Below are 17,700 nucleotides of genomic sequence, written 5' to 3'. Positions count from 1 at the left end.
TGAATACACTCATCACCCTCCAGAAGCTGTCTTGTACCCTCCTCCTCCCAACAAGTTTCCCATTCCCCCAACCCCATCCCAGAGTAACCATGGATCTTTTTGTCACACTAGATTTGTCTGCACTTTCTAGAGTTTTATATAAATTTAAGACAGTATGTGCTCTTCTCTGGCTTCTTTTACTCATCATCGTTATTTTGATGTTCATCTAGGCTGCTACTTCTTATTTTTGAGTAGTATTCCACGGTATGGATATTCTAAAAAATTATCCAAATGTTGATGGGCTCTGTGGTGTTTTCCATTTTTCATAAAACAGCTCTGAACATTCAGTGTATAAGTGCCAGTTTGTGCATCTGCTCTTATTTCTCCTGGCCAAATACCTAGGAACAGAACGCCTGGATAACATGATGGGCCTGTATCTCACATTTTGGGAAATGGCCAAACTGTCTTCCAAAGCAGCTACACCATTTTATGTCTCACTAGGAGAGTATAAGAGTTCTACCTCTCTACCAGCACTTGGCATGGTCAGTCTTCTTAATTTAGCCAATATAGTAATGTGCAGTAGTATCTCATTGTGGTTTTAATTTGCATTTCCCTAATAGTTGCTCAGATGGTAAAAAATCTGCCTGCAATGCAGGAGATCTGGGTTTGATCCCTGGGTCAGGAAGATCCCCTGGAGGAGGAAATGGGGACGCACTCCCAATACTCTTGCCAGGAGAATTCCATGCACAGAGGAGCCTGGCGGGCTACAGTCCACGAGAGTTTCAGCAGTCAAATAGGACTGAGTGACTAACAATTTCACATCCAATAATTTAATGGGGGCTTCCCAGGTGGCGCTAGTGGTAAAGAATCTGCCTGCCCATGCAGGAGACACAAGAGATGCAGGTTTGATCTCTGGGTTGGGAAAATCCCCTGGAGAAGGAAATGGCAACTTGCTCCAGTATTCTTGGGCTTCTCTGGTGGTTCAGACGATAAAGAATCCTCCTGCAATGCAGGAGATCTGGGTTCCATCCCTGGGTCAGGAAGATCCCCTAGAGGAGGGCATGGCAAGCCACTCCAGTATTCTTGCCTGGAGAATTCCATGGACAGAGGAGCCTGGTGGGCTACAGTCTGTGGGATCACAGAGTTGGACACGACTGTGTGACTAACAACCAGTATTCGTGCCTGGGAAATCCCACGGACAGAGGAGCTGGGCAGTCCGTAGGGTCTCAAAGAGTCAGATACCTCTGAACGACTGAGCACAATAATGATGCAGAGTATCTTTTTATATGCTTGCCTATAAATCTTCTTTGATGAAGTCTACTCAAAGCTTTTGCCCATTTTTATTTGTCATCACTATATAATCATAGGGCTTCCCTGATAGCTCAGTTGGTGAAGAATCCGCCTGCAATGCAGGAGACCCTGGTTTGATTCCTGGGTTGGGAAGATCCCCTAGAGAAGGGATAGGCTACCCATTCCAGTATTCTTGGGCTTTCCTTGTGCCTCAGCTGGTAAAGAATCCATCTGCAATGTGGGAGACCTGAGTTTGATCCCTGGGTCGGGAAGATCCCCTGGAGAAGGGAAAGGCTGCCCACTCCAGTATCCTGACCTGGAGAATCCCGTGGACTGTATAGTCCATGGAGTCACAAAGAGTCGGACACGACTGAGCAGCTTTCACTTTCACTTCATACAGTCGTAAGTATCCCTCATATATTTTGGGTGCAAGGCCTTTACTAGATGTATGGTTTGAAGATGCTTCCTCCCAATTTCCGGTGTGTCTTTCCATTCTCTTAGTAGTGTCTCTCAAAGCAAAGGTTGTAATTTTGTTAAGTTGAATTAATTTGTTCCAGGGCCTGGCTTTTGCTTTCGGTGTCATGTCTAAGAAATCTGTAACTCAGAGTCACAAAGATTTTTTTTTCCTTATGTTTTCTTCTATGTTTTTAGACTTTACATTTAGGTCTATGACAACCTGTGAGTTAATTTTTATATTTGAGATGAGATGCAGATCCAGGTTCATTTTTTTTTTGACAGATGCGTATCCTATTGTTCCGACCTTGTTTGTTGGAATGACTATCCTTTCTCTACCAAACTGCCCTTGTATCTTGGTCAAAAGTCAGCTGTCCGTAACATGCAGGCTTCTCCGGGCTGCCTCGGCTGCTCTGCCGGCCTGTCTGCTTACCTTGATGCTAGCACACTGCTGATGCACTGCCCCAGCTTTCTTGATTTTCAAAGGTGTTTCTATGTTCTAGGTCACGTGCAATGCATTTCCATATGAGTTCAGATTCAGTTTTGTTAATTTCTGTAAAACTTATAGTGAGCTTGGAACTCTTGCCTAATTTTTAATTTTCCAGGAAATGCTGTCTAGAATTGACTTTATTTTTTCTTAAATGTTTGGCAGGATTCAGCAGTAAAGCCACGTGGTCCTGGAGAATGTCTGGGGGGATGTTTTGAGCTATAACTTTGATTTTATCAGCAGGCAGAGAACTCTTTGGGTTATCTATCTTGAGTAGTTTACATCTTTCAAGACATTTTCCCATGTCATCTGAGTTGCTGAATTTACAGACTGGTCCCTTATGATCCTTCTTACGTCTGTAGAATCTGTACCGAATCCTGCAATCCTGATACTCTGTGTATTCTCTCTTTTGCTCCAGATATTTCTGGGTAAAGGGTTATCAACTGTATTGATATTCTTTTTAAAAAATCGTATTTTTATTTCATTATTTATGCATTTTTGTTTTTGTGTGTTCCGTTTCATTTTGCTCTGAGCTTATCATTTTCTTGTTCCTGCTTCTTTGGGGTTAGTGTGTTATTCTTCTCCCGGTTTCTTGTGGTAGGAGCCACGGCTGGCTGGGCCCTGCTTTTGTGTTGCTGCCACCCTTAACAGCACCTACAGATTTTGACACGCCGTACTTCTTTTTCATCAAGTTGGAAATATTTTCTGGTTTTTCATTTGGATTTCTTCTCTGGCCCTGTGCTATTTGAAGCATGTTATTTAGGTTCCAAATATGTGAGGGTTTTCCAGAGCTCTTACTACTGATTTTCAATTGGATTCTACTGTGGTCAGAGAACGTACTGTACGTATCACCTGAATCATTTTAAACGGACGGGGACTTGTTCTAGGGTTCAGAACCCGCGTCTATCTCGTGAGTGTTCTGTGTACCCTCGGAAACAGTACATGCTGTGCTCCTGCTAGAACGACTGTCTGCAAGTGTTCACTGGGTCATCTTGGTTGAAAGGATTATTCTGGGCTACACCTGATGGCTCAGCAGGTAAAGAATCCTCCTGCAATGTGGGAGACGCAGGAAACAAGGGTCCAATCCCTTGGTCAGGAAGATCCTCTCAATGAGGAAATGGCAACCCACTCCAGTATTCTTGCCTGAAAAATCCCATGGACAGAGGAGTCTGGCGGGCTACAGTCCACAGGGTCGCAAAGAGCTGGACATGACTGAGCACACACACGCATTTATCCTCACTGCTTTTCTGTCTACTTGTTTTGTCAGCTTCTGAGATAGCTGTGTTAAAATCTCCAGTTCTAATCCTGGATTTGTTTCTTTCGCCTTTTATATGTCATTCATTATTTTCTCCCTTTTGGCTATTGGACTTAAAGTCATATTTAGATACATTGTATGATCGTATGAACCAGTAGTCATCTTTAAATACTTTATAGATTATAGGATCTGATACAGAGTGTTTCTGTTCTTAGTTTTCTAAATATTCTCTAATTGGGGATTTTACTTCTTCGTCAGAGTTTAAAAGCCAGCAACACCGCCAACCGAAGTAGTAAAATACTGAATCCAATTTCAGCAAAATCAGAAACACGTCACGGAATCCTTGCCCACTATATTTCCAGATCACCCTGCAGACCCTTCCGAAGACAGAACGTCAGGAACACGAAACCATTGGCATACACGTGTGAGCAGAAAGAGCAAAAAATCCCTTCTACAAGAATTTAATGTGATGCTTGGTAACGATCACATCAGAAGCGATAGAAGTAGGAACAATACTGGACAGTGTAGGCGGAACAGGTGTGTCTGTTCTTTCCAAGTGAGGAAACAGGACATTTGTCCAGAGCTCAGCAGTTGCTATCTGGGCGCTGAGACAACCAGAGCTTGCTTTTCTTCATTGTTCTCTTGTGTGTGTCTCAGAGGTTCACAAGGAGCATATGCCACATTTTTAATCAGAAAAAAAAAGAAGGAAATGCTTGAAGTTTGGGAGTGACAGCTTTTGGTCATGAAGAGGTGGGCAGCGGTGAGGTGACCTTTGGGCAAAGGGGTCCTGGTGGAAAAGCCTGGCCATGGTGCAGACGGGATGCCGCCCAGGGGGCAGAGTGGGCAGATGCGTCAGGGCCAGGTTCTCGTGAGACACCCGGGGCATCTGGATGACAGCCCGAGGGGACGGGGATCCCAGGGCTCTGAGTGGGCCTGAGGCAGGTACCCTTGATAAGCTGCTCACTGGCTGCCCAGGGCAGACGGCAGAGGGGAAGGCAGTGCGGAAGAGAATGCGAGTCCATCTTGGCGAAGCCCTGGGGCTGAGAGGAGGGGCTAGGGGTGAGGAGCAGGGAAGAGGGCCAACGAGAAGGCTCTGACCCAGGACGTGAGGACATGCCCACAGGGCCCATCTGGAACCCCCATGCCTACTGGAGGGGCCACAGGCCCATCTGGAACCCCCATGCCTACTGGAGGGGCCACAGGCCCATCCTGACCCCCACGCCTACTGCAGGGGTCACAGGCCCATCCTGACCCCCACGCCTACTGCAGGGGTCACAGGCCCATCCTGACCCCCACGCCTACTGCAGGGGTCACAGGCCCATCCTGACCCCCACGCCTACTGCAGGGGTCACAGGCCCATCCTGACCCCCACGCCTACTGCAGGGGTCACAGGCCCATCCTGACCCCCACGCCTACTGCAGGGGTCACAGGCCCATCCTGACCCCCACGCCTACTGCAGGGGTCACAGGCCCATCCTGACCCCCACGCCTACTGCAGGGGTCACAGGCCCATCCTGACCCCCACGCCTACTGCAGGGGTCACAGGCCCTGGCCTGCAAGACCTCATGACACCACTTCCCCGTGATCCTGGGGCTGCGTGAGTGAAGTGTGGTGTCTAGAGCCAGGAGAATGCCACACCCTCAGACCAGGCCAGGCAGGTGGATGCCAGGAGGGCATCTGGAGCCCGTTCAGTCCTGAGCACGGCAGCTTAGACCCAGGTGCGGCCAAGGCGGCGTGTGGGCAGGTGCTGTAGAAGCAGCGCCTTGTTCTCACAGCCGTGCTGGCTCCCAGGCCACCAGCTGCAGGGTAACCGGGGGCTTGTTACCAACACACACCCCTGGCCTGCCCACAGCACTGTGACTCGGTATCTGAGGTGTGGGTCTCCAAGTCTGTGTTAAAAGTAGAATTCAAGGGATCCACAGAGAAGTCCCAACCTGGAGCATCCCCTCCCAGCCTCCGCCAACAGGGACGCCCCACCTCTCATCAGGAGCAGCTCTGTCCATCACCAAGAGGAGGACTTCCGTTTCTGGCAAGAGGAGTGGACAGCGTCTCTCTGCAAGTTCTGGAACAGAGCACACTTCCTGCGGGCACCATGGGGCTCACCTGGCTCCGGGCACGTGTCCTCCCAGTGGAGAGGGCAGGCAGGCGGTCCTGGCTCTGACCCACAGGCTGCCTGGGCTGCCCACCTGAGCAGCTACAGTGGGGACCGTGCGGCCCCCAGAGGGAAGAGGCCGCACCTGAAACCACGTGAGGCAGGAACTGGCAGCTGAGGCTCCACATCGAAAAGAGGGACCAAGAGCCAAAGGGCAGACGCGGACAAAGCACCACAAAGCCCGGGCGAACGCTCGCACGGGCCGGCAGCGGGGACAGCGGCCGTCTGCCTAGAGTGCGAGCGGTGGGCGTGCTCAGACTCGCTCTCACAGGGCCTGTGACACAGGTTGTCTGGGAAGCCCCACACCTATACGCCCACTGCACACAGGTCCTGCTGTGGTTCACGGGGTCGCCTCTCCAGAGCAGCGTCTCCTCAACCGGAGCGCAGAGGAACCCACAGACACAAAACGTCCACAGTCACCGCCTCAGCCCACAGCCCACGAGGAGGCAAGCGTCAGAGAGGCCGCTGCGAACAGAATCAGACTCTTCCATGAGCGCAGCTGACGATGTTCCAGGACGCATAGGGTGGGATCAGCACATTCAAGGGGCTCAAAGCCATGACGTCACGCACGAGGAAGATACAGGATGCTAAGACCAAGCAGATGAGACCCTCACACAGGGACACACGGGAGAGAAAGAACAGGTGGAAACTGAGACGCGGGTGAGGAGCTAGGAGACCAGACAGCATCACTGAGGGCACAGCGCCGTGACAGAGACAGGCGGCACCAGAGACGGCGAGTAGCACTGCGCGGGAGGGTTGAGCTGACACTTCCAGGAGAGACCAGAGCGGTCAGGGCAGGTGGCAGGCTGTGACCCTGCAGGGCCAATCTCCCCCTTGATGAAAGACACAAACCCGCAGAGTCAGGGGTCATAGCACCTTGTTGTGAAACTACAGAACACCAAAGTCAAAGAGAAGGGGTTCAAGGTCATCAGAGGAGAGGATGGGTCGCCTACAGAAGCTGGTCAGCTCCAGAGGGCACACCAGCTGGGAGCTGGTGGTGGACTTCCAGCCCGTCCAGAGAAAATGCAAATCTCTGATATCCTACAGTGAAGAAGAATACGACAAAGACATATATCTATATCTATATATCTGACTCACTTTGTTGTATGCCTGGTACATTGTACATTAACTATATTTCAATTTAAAATTTTTTTTAAAAAATTAAAGAAAATACAGATCTCAACCTGTATTGTTCTAGCAAGCTGGACCATGGTTCAAGAGCAAAAGTAAAATACGGAAATCTCAGACAAGCAGGAACCGAGTGGGCCATCGACAGCCTGTCCCGGAAGAGAGCACCGGCTTCAGGAAGAAGGAAATTAAACGCCAACCGAGACACAGAAAACTGGCAAATCTGTCAGCAAATATGAGCCTCCACTGTCAACAATGAGCCGCTAATGCCGAGCACAGTCTGCAAAGTCGAAGCAAAACACGGCGCAGCAGGCCACCAAGCGGGAGGGTGCTGGCGCGAGAGCCTGTCCTGCCCGCTGCTCGCTGCTCAGGGAGGTGCAGGCGCCGGAGGCAGGCAGGCGGCCAGGCCATGGTCAGTACCGGGGCGGGGCTCACACAGCCTCCACTCGCAGGAAGGCAAGAGGCTGGACCTGGTGGGTGGGACACGGCGTGAGGGCGCCGCAAACCCCTGGAGCAGGCAAGGTCTCTGTGCATCGCCATGGTCCTTCCACAAAGCGGGCACGTGGGCTCCCGCCCTTCATTCTCTGAAATTCTGTCTGAAGTCCTTGTGTTGGGAGCAGACGGCTCTGTTCACCCAGAGACCTCACGCTGCCCCCAACTCCACCAATACCCGGGGAACCCCCGAGGCCGCAGGTCCCCTCTCCTGCTGGTTTCTGCCTCCTCCCCGCTCCCCACACCGAGACACCATCACTGCAAGCTCCCAGCTGACCTGCCACCAAGTCCTGCCCGTGGGTCCTGACCGAGTCCTGCTCACTGCTCCATGGGTGCCACCCCAGGAAATCCCACAGGGCACAGAGCTGACTGTGGCCCCTCCTGCTCCGTGGCCTTCTGCCATCTGGCCCTCCCAGCACCTGCTGGTTCCAGTCATGACTCAGGCCCAGGGCCACCGGCCTGGTCAAGGTCACAGATGGGAAGAGCCCTCGCACGTGTGGGAGCCCCACAGGAAGGAGGCGGAGGAACCGCGGGAAGCCGCATCCAGGTCACCATGCAGAGGAACAGCCAGCCCCTGAACACCTCTGTCCAAGATGGTCCTGCTGCTTGCCAGGCCCTTCCTTGGCCGTGTAGATGGGGCCACCGTCCGGGGATTAGAGCAGATTCAACAGGGCTCTGGGACCCACAGACCGGCTGTGCCTGGGACCCGGGGTCCCAGGGTCATAGGACAGGAGCCCGAGCAGCCGCCAGCCCGAGACAGAGAGCCCTGCCTGCGGCGGGGAGAGGCATGCAGGTGGACGCTCTGTGGGTGGCGCGGCGGGCACCGTGGGCAGGGCTAGGGGTGTGTGCTGCAGACAGGCACTGTGTGTGGAGCGGAGACGTTCAAGTCAGGGTCTGGCGTGGGAGTTGGGTGCAGCCTAGCGGGTGGTGCCCAGTGTTGGGAGTGGGGCTGTGGGCCTGTCCCTGTGAAAGCGTCTACCCTGGAGGCACGCCCCTGCTCCCACCCCAGGGCTCCCCAGAGCCACCGGGTGGGTGCATCAGGGACCCCTTGGGCAGAGGCGTTCTGCGTGCCCGGGCCCGGCCGGCAGCTCTGGGCTGGGTAGACTTATCTCGTTGGCAAGAAGGAGAAAGCCCTCCGTGCGAGGCCATTCCACAGAAAGCGCCTGACTCCCGGCCCTGCTCCCTCATTAACATTCCGCAGGCAACACGGAGGACTCCACAATGCCGTGCGGGCTGAATGGACGCCGCGTTCAGGGGCTCCGTGTTCAGCCAACAGCGAGCATGGCTCCGCCCCGTGCCGACCTGAGCATTAGTGTGCGCAGAAAGCCCCATCTGCGTGGTGACAATGGTCCTGCCCAGATCCGGACGGCGGGCACAATCGTCCTTTGTGCCCATGGCAGCGGGCAGGCGGGTGGCGCATCCCAGGGGCCCGACAGTCTGTAAGGAGACCCCGGGCACCCAGGCTGGGTCTTGCACACCCAGCTTCCCAAAGAGGACGCCTACAGACAGCCTCAGGAGCGCGGATGGGCCGTGGCTCCTCCCAGAGCACCCTGCCCTCCGCAGGCCGTATCCAGACACGGAGGTCACGTCACGGTTTAGCCACCCACAAACCTGGCGGACAGGGCACCAGGCACCCACCAGCACCACATGGGCTCGGCCCCCTCGGCCACACTTGAGACAGCGGCACCAGCCTCAGCCCCTGACACACTGGCATATCCTGGTGCCAACTGGAACCCTGGGGGTCCCAGGAAGAGGGGAGAGGTGGACACGGAGGAGACAGACAGCAGAGCTGCAGAGCTGAGCAGGGACCAGCTGTGGGCACACACAGGCTGGCTTAGGACCCTCAGCCCCACTCCCCCTGGGACAGGGGTCCACATGAACCGTGGGCCCCTCCTCTCCGCCAGGCCTGGGCGCCAGGCGTTTAGCACGGCCGAGGCAGGGCCTGGCTCCCAGAAACCCAGAGCCCAAGGCAGGGCAGGGCAGGACTTCCATGAGCGACAGGGCCCGCTCTGACGGAGCAGGCGTGGCAGTGCCAGCCATCCCCAGGACAAGAGCAACCGGCTGGGGACACGAGGCTGCCCCAACCCCCCAGGCCCTGGCAGCCCTGCTCAGAGCTGAGGGAGGGCCCGTCCCCACCCCCACCCCCACCCCCACTCCCACCGTGAGTGGGGGCTCCTCACCAGTGCTGTCATAGCCGTCTACCGAGAAGGGCTCGGGCCTGCGGTCCTCCGCCACGGGATCGCAGGTGATGTGGGGAACCACCAGCGCCTTCTCGCCTGGGCTCACCCCGTTGTCCTTATCCAGTTTGAACTTTTTCTTCTTTACCTAGAAATCCAGACAGGAAGTGGTCAGGTCCTGCGCATCCCCTGCCGGGGCCCTCTGCTGACCCCTGACCACTGTTGGCAACACACTCAGGGCACCTGCCAGGGCCGGGCTCCAGGACCCTCACACACTGGCGGGCGGGGCTGCAGTGTGGGGTGCTGCCAGCGGTCCCCCGGGAGCTCACAGCCTCGGGGGCAGGCGGACAGAAACTGGCAGACAGTAAGCAGACAGGAGCGCCCCAGGGCAGGGGACAATGAGGGCTGTGGCCGGTGGGGCTGAGAGCACGGGGCAGCGGGGTGCACAGACGGAGGGACAGCGGACGCGTCTCTGAGGTGGTGACTGGGAGGAAGTGAGCGAGCCGGTGACGCTGGGGTCTGGGAGAAGTGTTGGCAGAGCAAACGGCGGGTGCAGAGGCTTCGCAGGCAGCCAGCGCCTGGGAGACGGCGTCTCTCCAGGGCGGTGTGGGTGCGGGCCGGAGGCAGGCCGCTGCCGGGCCAGTCACCCTGCACTCTCGGGACTCACACCTGAGCCTGCCTCAGCTCCCTTCTACCGAGACCCCCAAGGCCCTCTTCTCTGAGCCAGGCAGCCATGGCCACCCTGCCACTCACCTGCCCGGCACAGACAGCCCAACACCCAGGCCCTGTGGAGAGCACCCCGCCGGCAGGGCTGGCCAGGATCCAGCCGGGCCTCTCCCTGTGGTGCCTTCCTCTGGACCTGCCCAGCGCTGGCCTCGGCGGGGCCAGTCCTGGGCCACCCGGATGGCGGGAGCCCAGCGTGGTGCACACTCCCAGTGCCCACGACGACGCGGCTACGCGGGACTGAAGGGTAAGGGCCAACCCTGGCTGTGACGCGGCCTCCCCCCAATAGCAACCCGGCGGTTACCATGGCGGACTTCTTGGGCTTAGGGCTGGGGGACAGCAGGGCGTGGTTCCGGGACGGCTTCCGGACATAGATCTTCCAGGTGGAGGAATCCGGGTTCTCCGCTGCGTAGCACCGCCAGGCCGTCTGAAACCAGCGGGAAGGGCGGCTGTCACCTCACCCACAGGCCCACGTGCAGGCCCTGCAGCCACACCGCCTCCTGGGCCCCCTGCTGGCTGGGCCTCGGGGCCTCCACCCACCAGCCCCTTCCCAAGGCTTGGAGTCCGCCCCCGCCTCCCCAGGCGGTGCGCACGCTCAGACAGCACAAAAGCCTGCGAACCCCAGTCCCTGTATCCACCCCTGGGGACGCTGTGGTGGGGCGCTCGCAGGGAGCGCCAAGGGGCAGGGCCTCAGGCCAGCAGAGGCAGGACTGAGTGTCCAGGAGGCAGTACCACCCGCCCCCCAGGAACCCCCAGTTTCTGGGAACCTCCAGAGGGTGTGTGGGTGAAGGTCTCAGGCCTAGAGACCCTCCTGGCAGCTGCCACGTGGGGTGACCTGGAAGAAGCAGGGTGTTGGGGATGAGGAGGGTGGCCAGGAGCTCGTAGGAGAACGCACCCTGAGGGCCTTGGCGCTGCCGGCCATGGGAGCCAGGGAGACGCGGTAGGGACACGCTTCTGGGCAGTGATGCCCCGGCCCCTCAGGCAGGGGTGAGCTTCCAGCTGCCCCTCATCTCCCTCCAGGCCTCTCCCATCTCCTGGGAGGCATGCACGAGGCTGTACACCCACCCCGCGGGGAGTCCACGGACCCCCTCCTGCAGGCGGGCCATTTGCTGCCTGATTTATGGTCTCCCTGAGAGACGCTGTGGAGCCATAAAACCAGCTGCGGGGCCCGAGCCCCCAGCCCGAGGGCCGCTGCCTCCACTTCCTTCCTGTCCAGGGTTAGCGTCCAGCCCCAGGCGGTGGTTCCGGACAGGCTCCAGAGGGACAGGGCAGAGACCCCCCGCTGAGCTGCAGCTGCAGCTGCTACTGCTGCAGCCCAGGGGTCCTTCAGCCCTGGGGGCCGGGCCACCCTGGTGGGCACAGGGGCTCGCGTCTGGGCTGACACGAGACAATGGCCCTGCTCCCGGCCCCTGCCCGGCCACGCCGTCCACAGCCCCAGGCCCGCTCCTGTTGCTCCCAGGCTCTGGGTGGACACCTCGGGACACCACCGTCTGCCAGTGGTCCCTGTGCCCAGGCTTCACTGGCACTGAGAGGCCTGCCCTGCGCTCCAGGCTGTTCTTGGAGCCCACGTCCAGGGGCTCAGGGCCGCCTGCCTCTGGGACCTGCCTCTCCCCACTGCTGTCGGGCTTGGAGCCTCGTCACAGAAGCCTGGGGGCGGGGGGACAAGGGGCCTCAGGGCAGTTGCAGCCCCCGCCCCACCCCCAGAGGCCCGGCGCTCTGAGCCTCGGCCCTGGAGAGACGCGAGCCTCTGGGAGGTAAAGGTATAGGTCCAGAAGGTGGCCCGCGCTCCTGGGTCACCGGGCCCCGCCGGGAGGACCGAGCCCCGTGGGTGCTGCACAGGCAGGCCCTGACCCCCTGGGGGACGGCCACCTGCTGACTCCTGCTTCCCTCCCAGACCTGCCCCCACACAGATGAGGCTGAGGGCAGACACTCAGGGGGCCACTGCAGCCAGAGGCCACAGGTCCCGAGGAGCAGGCACGGCAGGACTGGCCAGGCCGCCTCCCCGTCCCTGAGCCTGGCCCGCAGGACAGGGGCAGCTGGGCTCCCCAGCACCATGCCTCCCACCAGCCGGCTGGCATCATCCCACAGCTCCCGGGACAGGGCTTACACCGGGCAGGCGAGTCCGTGCCGTGGCCCGCCGCCCTTCCACCCTTCAGGGGGTCCGTGGGAGAGGGTCCAGCTGTGCTGGGGGCCGAGGGCCACACTCGGTTCCCCGAGCAGACCCGGTGCGTGTTCCCCGGGTGACAAGGCCACACGGACGAGCAGACGACGTTGCCAAGGCTGCGGGGCGGGAGGCCGTCACCTGGATGAGCGAGGCTGCCGCCGGGATCTGCCTGTTGAAGTGCTTCTGCCTCTGCTTCTGCTGCACCTTCAGGGCAAAGCCAGAGCCAAGGATCCCCTGGAAGGACAGAAGGGAGGCTCACGCCCTGCAGACGCGGGAGCGGGACGCAGGCAAACTGGGCGCCCTGGGCCCGGCTCCGTGCCGCGGGCCCCACAGACCAGATCAGTGCCTCCAGAGACCCTGCGTGTGGCGAGCAAGCTAGGGGGTCTGAGTGGGCCACCTCTGGGTGTCTGCTCACGGGGTGTCCCCCACCCCAACCAGCCCCCAGAACCCAGAGGAGGCTGAGGGGCCATGGAGACGCCCCACCAACCCGAAGCACACCTACCGCTGGGAGCGCAAAGAAGGAGATGGCGAAGACGGAGAAGCAGGAGGCGATGGTCTTCCCCACCCACGTCTGTGGCACCTTGTCCCCGTAGCCGATGGTGGTGACCGTGACCTGCGGGCAGGAGGACAGCAGGCAGCGATCAGCCCCAGAACCTCAGGACGGGTGTCTGTCCAGCCAGAAGCCCCTCCACCCGAGACCTGCTGCATGCATACAGAGGCCAGGGAGAGAGCCCTGCACCGATGGGCTGGGCAGCTCCGAGGCCAGAGCCCCAGCGCACAGGGTCTGGAGCCCAAACCTAATGCTACAAAGGAAGCAAGTCCACGGCGTGTGCACGGGAGCTCGGCCTCCCTGCACCACCCCACCCCGTGCCGAGGAGGCCCACCGCCCAGGAGGCCAGGAGCCCCCACCCCAGGCCCATCTTCCACAGAGAGCCTGGCCACAGATGGCACGCTGCTTCTAGACGCCAGCCTGGGCACCAGATGCTTCATGCGCCCTTCTTTCTGGGAGAACCAGATGAGCCGTCTTGTCCATGGTGGGGCTGCTGTCCGTCCAGGGTGTGTGCCGGAACAGCGGGGTGGGGACTGCTATCCCCTGTGCCCCTCATCCCGCCGCAGGCTCGCCTGCTGCTGGCATCTGAGGCTGGCTCACAGGGCCTCGGGACTCACCCTGGCTGTGCCTGCCGGCGCCAGAACCTGGGCCGTGGGCTGCCTGCTGGGTTTTCGAGGAGTCAGCTCTGAGCTTGGCAAGGGGACCCAGGGTGCCCAGAGTCCCAGCTCGTCCCGTCAGCACATGCATACAGCCCTGTGACGGGTGGCTGGGCCTCCCCTAAGTCAGGCCCCCCGAGCCAGGCCACTCAGCGTGCTCTGCAGAAGGGTCTGCATGTGTCCACACAGACAGAGACCAGCACAGTCGTCCACAAGGAGATGGGTACACGCAATGGCTCGGAAGCCCAGGGCAGAGGCAAGAGGCCCCGGGAAGTGAGAGTGACCAAGAGTCTGGGCTCGGAGGCTGGGTGAGGACCGCGGTGCGGGAGGCCAGGTGTTCCCCACCCCCTGGTGCAGGGCACGCTCCAGGCTCCTCAGACCCTGTCACAGACCTCCTTTGTCAAGTTAACGACATCCTTCCAGCTCTCGGAGGAAACGGCCCATCCCCACAGAGCTGTTTGTTTTTCCTGAATTTACAGACACAAGCAGCTCAGGAATGGGCTGTTTACGGCCTGTGTGCTCGCCCCCGATGGCAGGCGATCCGGAATGCCGAGCTGCACGTCCCCCGGGCACAGACCCGGGACTGGAGACTCCAGAAGGCCTGCCCGTCCCCCCGATACACCGCACAGTGTCACTCCGTTTCCTCTTTTCTAAAGCCGCCTCATGGACGCCAGTGGGCTGTGGGGGGAGCAGGAGGCCCAGCCTAGGAGCCCGGCTCCACTGGGGACGTGGTCAGCCTGCCGCCACCCTGCAGACCACGGCCATCTGTCCAGGGTGGGAAGGGGCGGCCAGGAGTGGGGGCGAAGACAGAAGTGGACCCACAGCGCTCGTACCAGGGGTGCAGCACGGCCCGGCCAACGTGCAGCCACGCTGTGAGCTCCGGACCGTCTGACGGGGTCTCACCACTGCTGAATGAGCGGTGGCCCCAAACCAGGGCTGTACGTCCCGGCTCCTTGCTGTGAGGCCGGGATGGGAGGGTGCAGAGGACAAACCCAAGGCTAGAGGCTGCTGCGCTGGGGGCGGTTCCAGGCCTCACCCAGCCTCAGGGAGGAGGCTGAAAAGATGGAAACAGGGAGAGGGTGGCCCTGGGGAAGGAGAGGTGCAGAGAGAGAGGGGCTGGGGGGGTGGCAGGACTATCTCAAAGTGGCAAAAGGTGGGTGCAGTGGTCCCAGGGCCCAGCACCAGTCACTGTGGGGCTGCCCCCAGAGACTCCAACCTGGCTTGGGGGGACAGCAGCCAGCATGTGAGAAGCCCACCCAGCCAGGCTTGCAAACTTGGGATAAAAACAAAAGCAAACATATAGCCCCAAACAAGCCCGCTTCCTTTCCGAGGAAAATCATAAATAAAAGCACCGAAACCCATGCAGGCCCAGGGCTCCTCATCATGCGAGCACCCCTTCTGCCTCTGGAAACCAGCCTGTGATCACCACGGCCGAGAAGGCGCAGGGGTCAGGGCGCCGTGGGGCCAGCACTGCAGGGGCGGGGGCTTGCCTCTCTCCCTCCTTTGGGGGGCACAAGGGAGCCCCACACAGCCCCTGGCAGGATGCTGTGGGCCCTTGGGCCCTGCCCAGGCCACATCCACCCCTCGGCAGGGCCAGGCCCACAGCCCCTCAGCAGAGGCCCCGGACTCTGCCCTGGGCGCCCGGCGCAGACATCTCCTCGGCGGCCCTTCCTGCCTCCCAGGGATCACAGAGCGAGGACCACAGCTGACCACGACCAACCATGACCGTCCGCAACCAAGTCTCTGAGCGCATGCGGCCGGGGCGGCTGACCCCTGCAGGCCCCAGTGCCCCGCACACACAGGACCTCGGGGACGTGCCGGCGGGGAGAACCAGCCGGGTCAAGAGGCCCTGTCACCCCAGGGATGTCTCTGAAGCAGTGGGAAGAAGGGCCTCCTTCCTAGGATCGTGGCCTCTCGGGGAGCTGGCCCTCAGAAGCAGACTTGCTGCCACCCCATTTTACAGATGGGGAAACTGAGATGGTCACAGCTCTGCCCTGGCCCCAGGGCAGGCTGCCCGGTGTGCCCGGGGCCACCCGTGCCTGCTGCCAGCCTCGAGGGGTCAGGAAGGGCCCACATGCTTAGGGGCATAAACACACACATGCACACACGACGTGTGGGCCACGGGGAGCAGGACCCTCAGGACCAGCAGGGCTTCGGCGGCCACAGACACGCGAGTGTGAATCAGCTGGGGGCGGTCACTGCCTGGCATCTGGCTTGCGGGGCCACCAGGAGAACCGTGAGCAGTAACGGCCCCTGAAATGCACAACCAGCCTTTGCTGAGCCCTCACTGGGCACCAGGGGCTCAAACGGTAAAAATCTGCCTGCGATGCAGGAGACCCGGGTTCGATCCCTGGGTCAGGAAGATCCCCTTGAGAAGGAAATGGCAACCCCCTCCAGTATTCTCGCCTGAAGAAATCCAAGGACAGAGGAGCCTGGTGGGCTACAGGTCACGGGGTCACAAAGAGTCGAGCACGACTGAGCGACTAAAGCACACCCCGGACACCGTAGGCTCTCCGAGCTCTCGCTGACGGTCCTCCCCCGGCTCTCGGAAGTGGGCACCCACCTTACACCCAGCAAGGCCCAGGGTCACTCGGCAGGTCAGCGAGGCTCCACCCCAGTTCCTGGCCGGGTCACCTCACTGCTTCCTGTTTGCCTGTCTTCCGGATGCTGACCATGCTTCTTTCACTCGAGCTGAAGCCGGAAAGTTCTTTCTCCAGATGACAAGGGCTGAACCCCACCCCAGAGGAAACCAGGCCTGAAACCACCCTCACTGGGCCTGCTGAGTCCACGTAAGAATCCATCCCTGGACGGTAAGGATGGAGAGACGGACCCGCCCTGTGGACCCTACTCAACCCGCAACACCCGGCCGTGAAGACCCTTCTCTGGCTGAGCTCTCAGCGCCCACAGTCTCAGCCGCATACGTGACCCATGACAGGTGCGGGAGGGACTCAGAGCTGGCGGTGGCCTGGGGTCCTGTGGACCCTCCCATCAAAGCTGCAGGGCACCCCCTCCTTTGCACGGAGTCCAGGCAGGGGAGGAGCCCTGGACACTGTGGGGTGGGGGGCGGCCCACTGTTCCCTGGGCCCTCAGTTTCCCCAACTCCAGAGGAGGGCCTGACATGGGCCCCCACACTGGGCGGGGCCCACAGACCCTGCCTGTGAATATCTGGGGGCCCTGTCCTCACCCAGCCCCCCATGCAGCCCCCAGACCTGTTGGCCTCACCCTGCCAGGACACAGTCCGGCCTGGGAAGTAGAACCTTCTGGAGCCAAGGAACCGGAGTCAGACTCAGTTTTAAACAGCGGTGGAACGCAGGGCGGCTTCCACCCTTTTCACTCCCAGTTCTAAATTTAGGTGCAGGGGTAAACAGAGCCTGGCAACCTCCGGATCTGAGAGACCCCCGGGCGCTAAACAGAGAAGCCCGTGTTTGCAAAGGCTGCTTTTCCCTCCACTCAAACTTTAATACAAACAAACGCATTTTGTTCCAAGGGCAGAGAAGAAAGTCTTAAATCCTCCCCGACACCTCAGCAGCCAGGCATGGGGCGCCACGCTGGGAGGGGGTGGGGAGCTCTCGCCCCCGCGTCGGGCGCCCCACCTAGGGCGGGGGGAGTGGAGGCGACCCCGGCCTGGAAACCGAGGCTCGGTGAGTGGAGGACCGACTTGTGAGTCCACCTGGGACAATGCTGTCCCCGGCGGTGGAGCGTCCCCCAGCGTCCGTGTGCCCCTGGGCCCTCAGAACACAGGCCTGTTTGGAAAGAGGGTCTTTGTCGACGTGACTGGGTTAATGACCTTGAGAGGAGACGGTCCTGAGCTCTCGCGTGGACCCTGCACCCACTGACCGGCTTCCCCATAGGAGATGGAAGGTACGGCCACAGGCCCCGGAGCACCTGGGCCTCAGAGGCTGGGAGAGGCGGGAAGGACGCTCCCCTGGAGCTTCAGGAGGCAGCCAGCCTTGATCTCGACTCCCAGTCTCCAGAAGCATGAGCAAGCACGGTTCTGGTGGTTCACCTTGCTGTGGGCACCCCATGGGCCCCAGACAGAACCGACCGCTTCCCAGGCGCATCCACTCATCCGGCCAAGCCTGGTGCTGAGGGTGCCGGGGCACCTGCAGCCTGCCCAGTGGGTCCACACGTGGTCCTGGCAGGCTTCCCCCAGCCCGCCCCCACCCCCGGCTCTGCAGAGGAAGCACAGCGCAGG

General features: G+C 59.8%; 1 protein-coding gene across 11 annotated transcripts in view; it reads right to left on the bottom strand.

Moving 5' to 3' along the window:
* The window catches only part of KCNQ1 (potassium voltage-gated channel subfamily Q member 1), a 380,089-nt gene that overhangs the window by 263,543 nt on the left and 98,846 nt on the right, over positions 1 to 17,700 (bottom strand). For all 11 annotated transcript variants that reach the window (XR_015157617.1, XR_015157618.1, XM_086383879.1 and 8 more), the window contains exons 7-10: positions 12,802 to 12,912; positions 12,438 to 12,533; positions 10,440 to 10,562; positions 9,416 to 9,560 (exon numbers count right to left, since the gene is read on the bottom strand). Coding sequence is in view for 9 of the 11 variants with exons in the window: in XM_086383879.1 (XP_086240005.1) it covers positions 9,416 to 9,560; positions 10,440 to 10,562; positions 12,438 to 12,533; positions 12,802 to 12,912 (475 nt within the window). In the remaining 2 variants the exon portion in view is untranslated. The remainder of the gene's footprint in view (positions 1 to 9,415; positions 9,561 to 10,439; positions 10,563 to 12,437; positions 12,534 to 12,801; positions 12,913 to 17,700) is intronic.

The sequence above is a fragment of the Bos grunniens genome, chromosome 29 (assembly GCF_055505025.1).
Source record: "Bos grunniens cultivar Pamir isolate PY7600 chromosome 29, Bosgru_T2T1.0, whole genome shotgun sequence".
Classification (NCBI taxonomy): Eukaryota; Metazoa; Chordata; class Mammalia; order Artiodactyla; family Bovidae; genus Bos; species Bos grunniens.
This window is presented reverse-complemented; position numbering and strand designations above follow the sequence as displayed.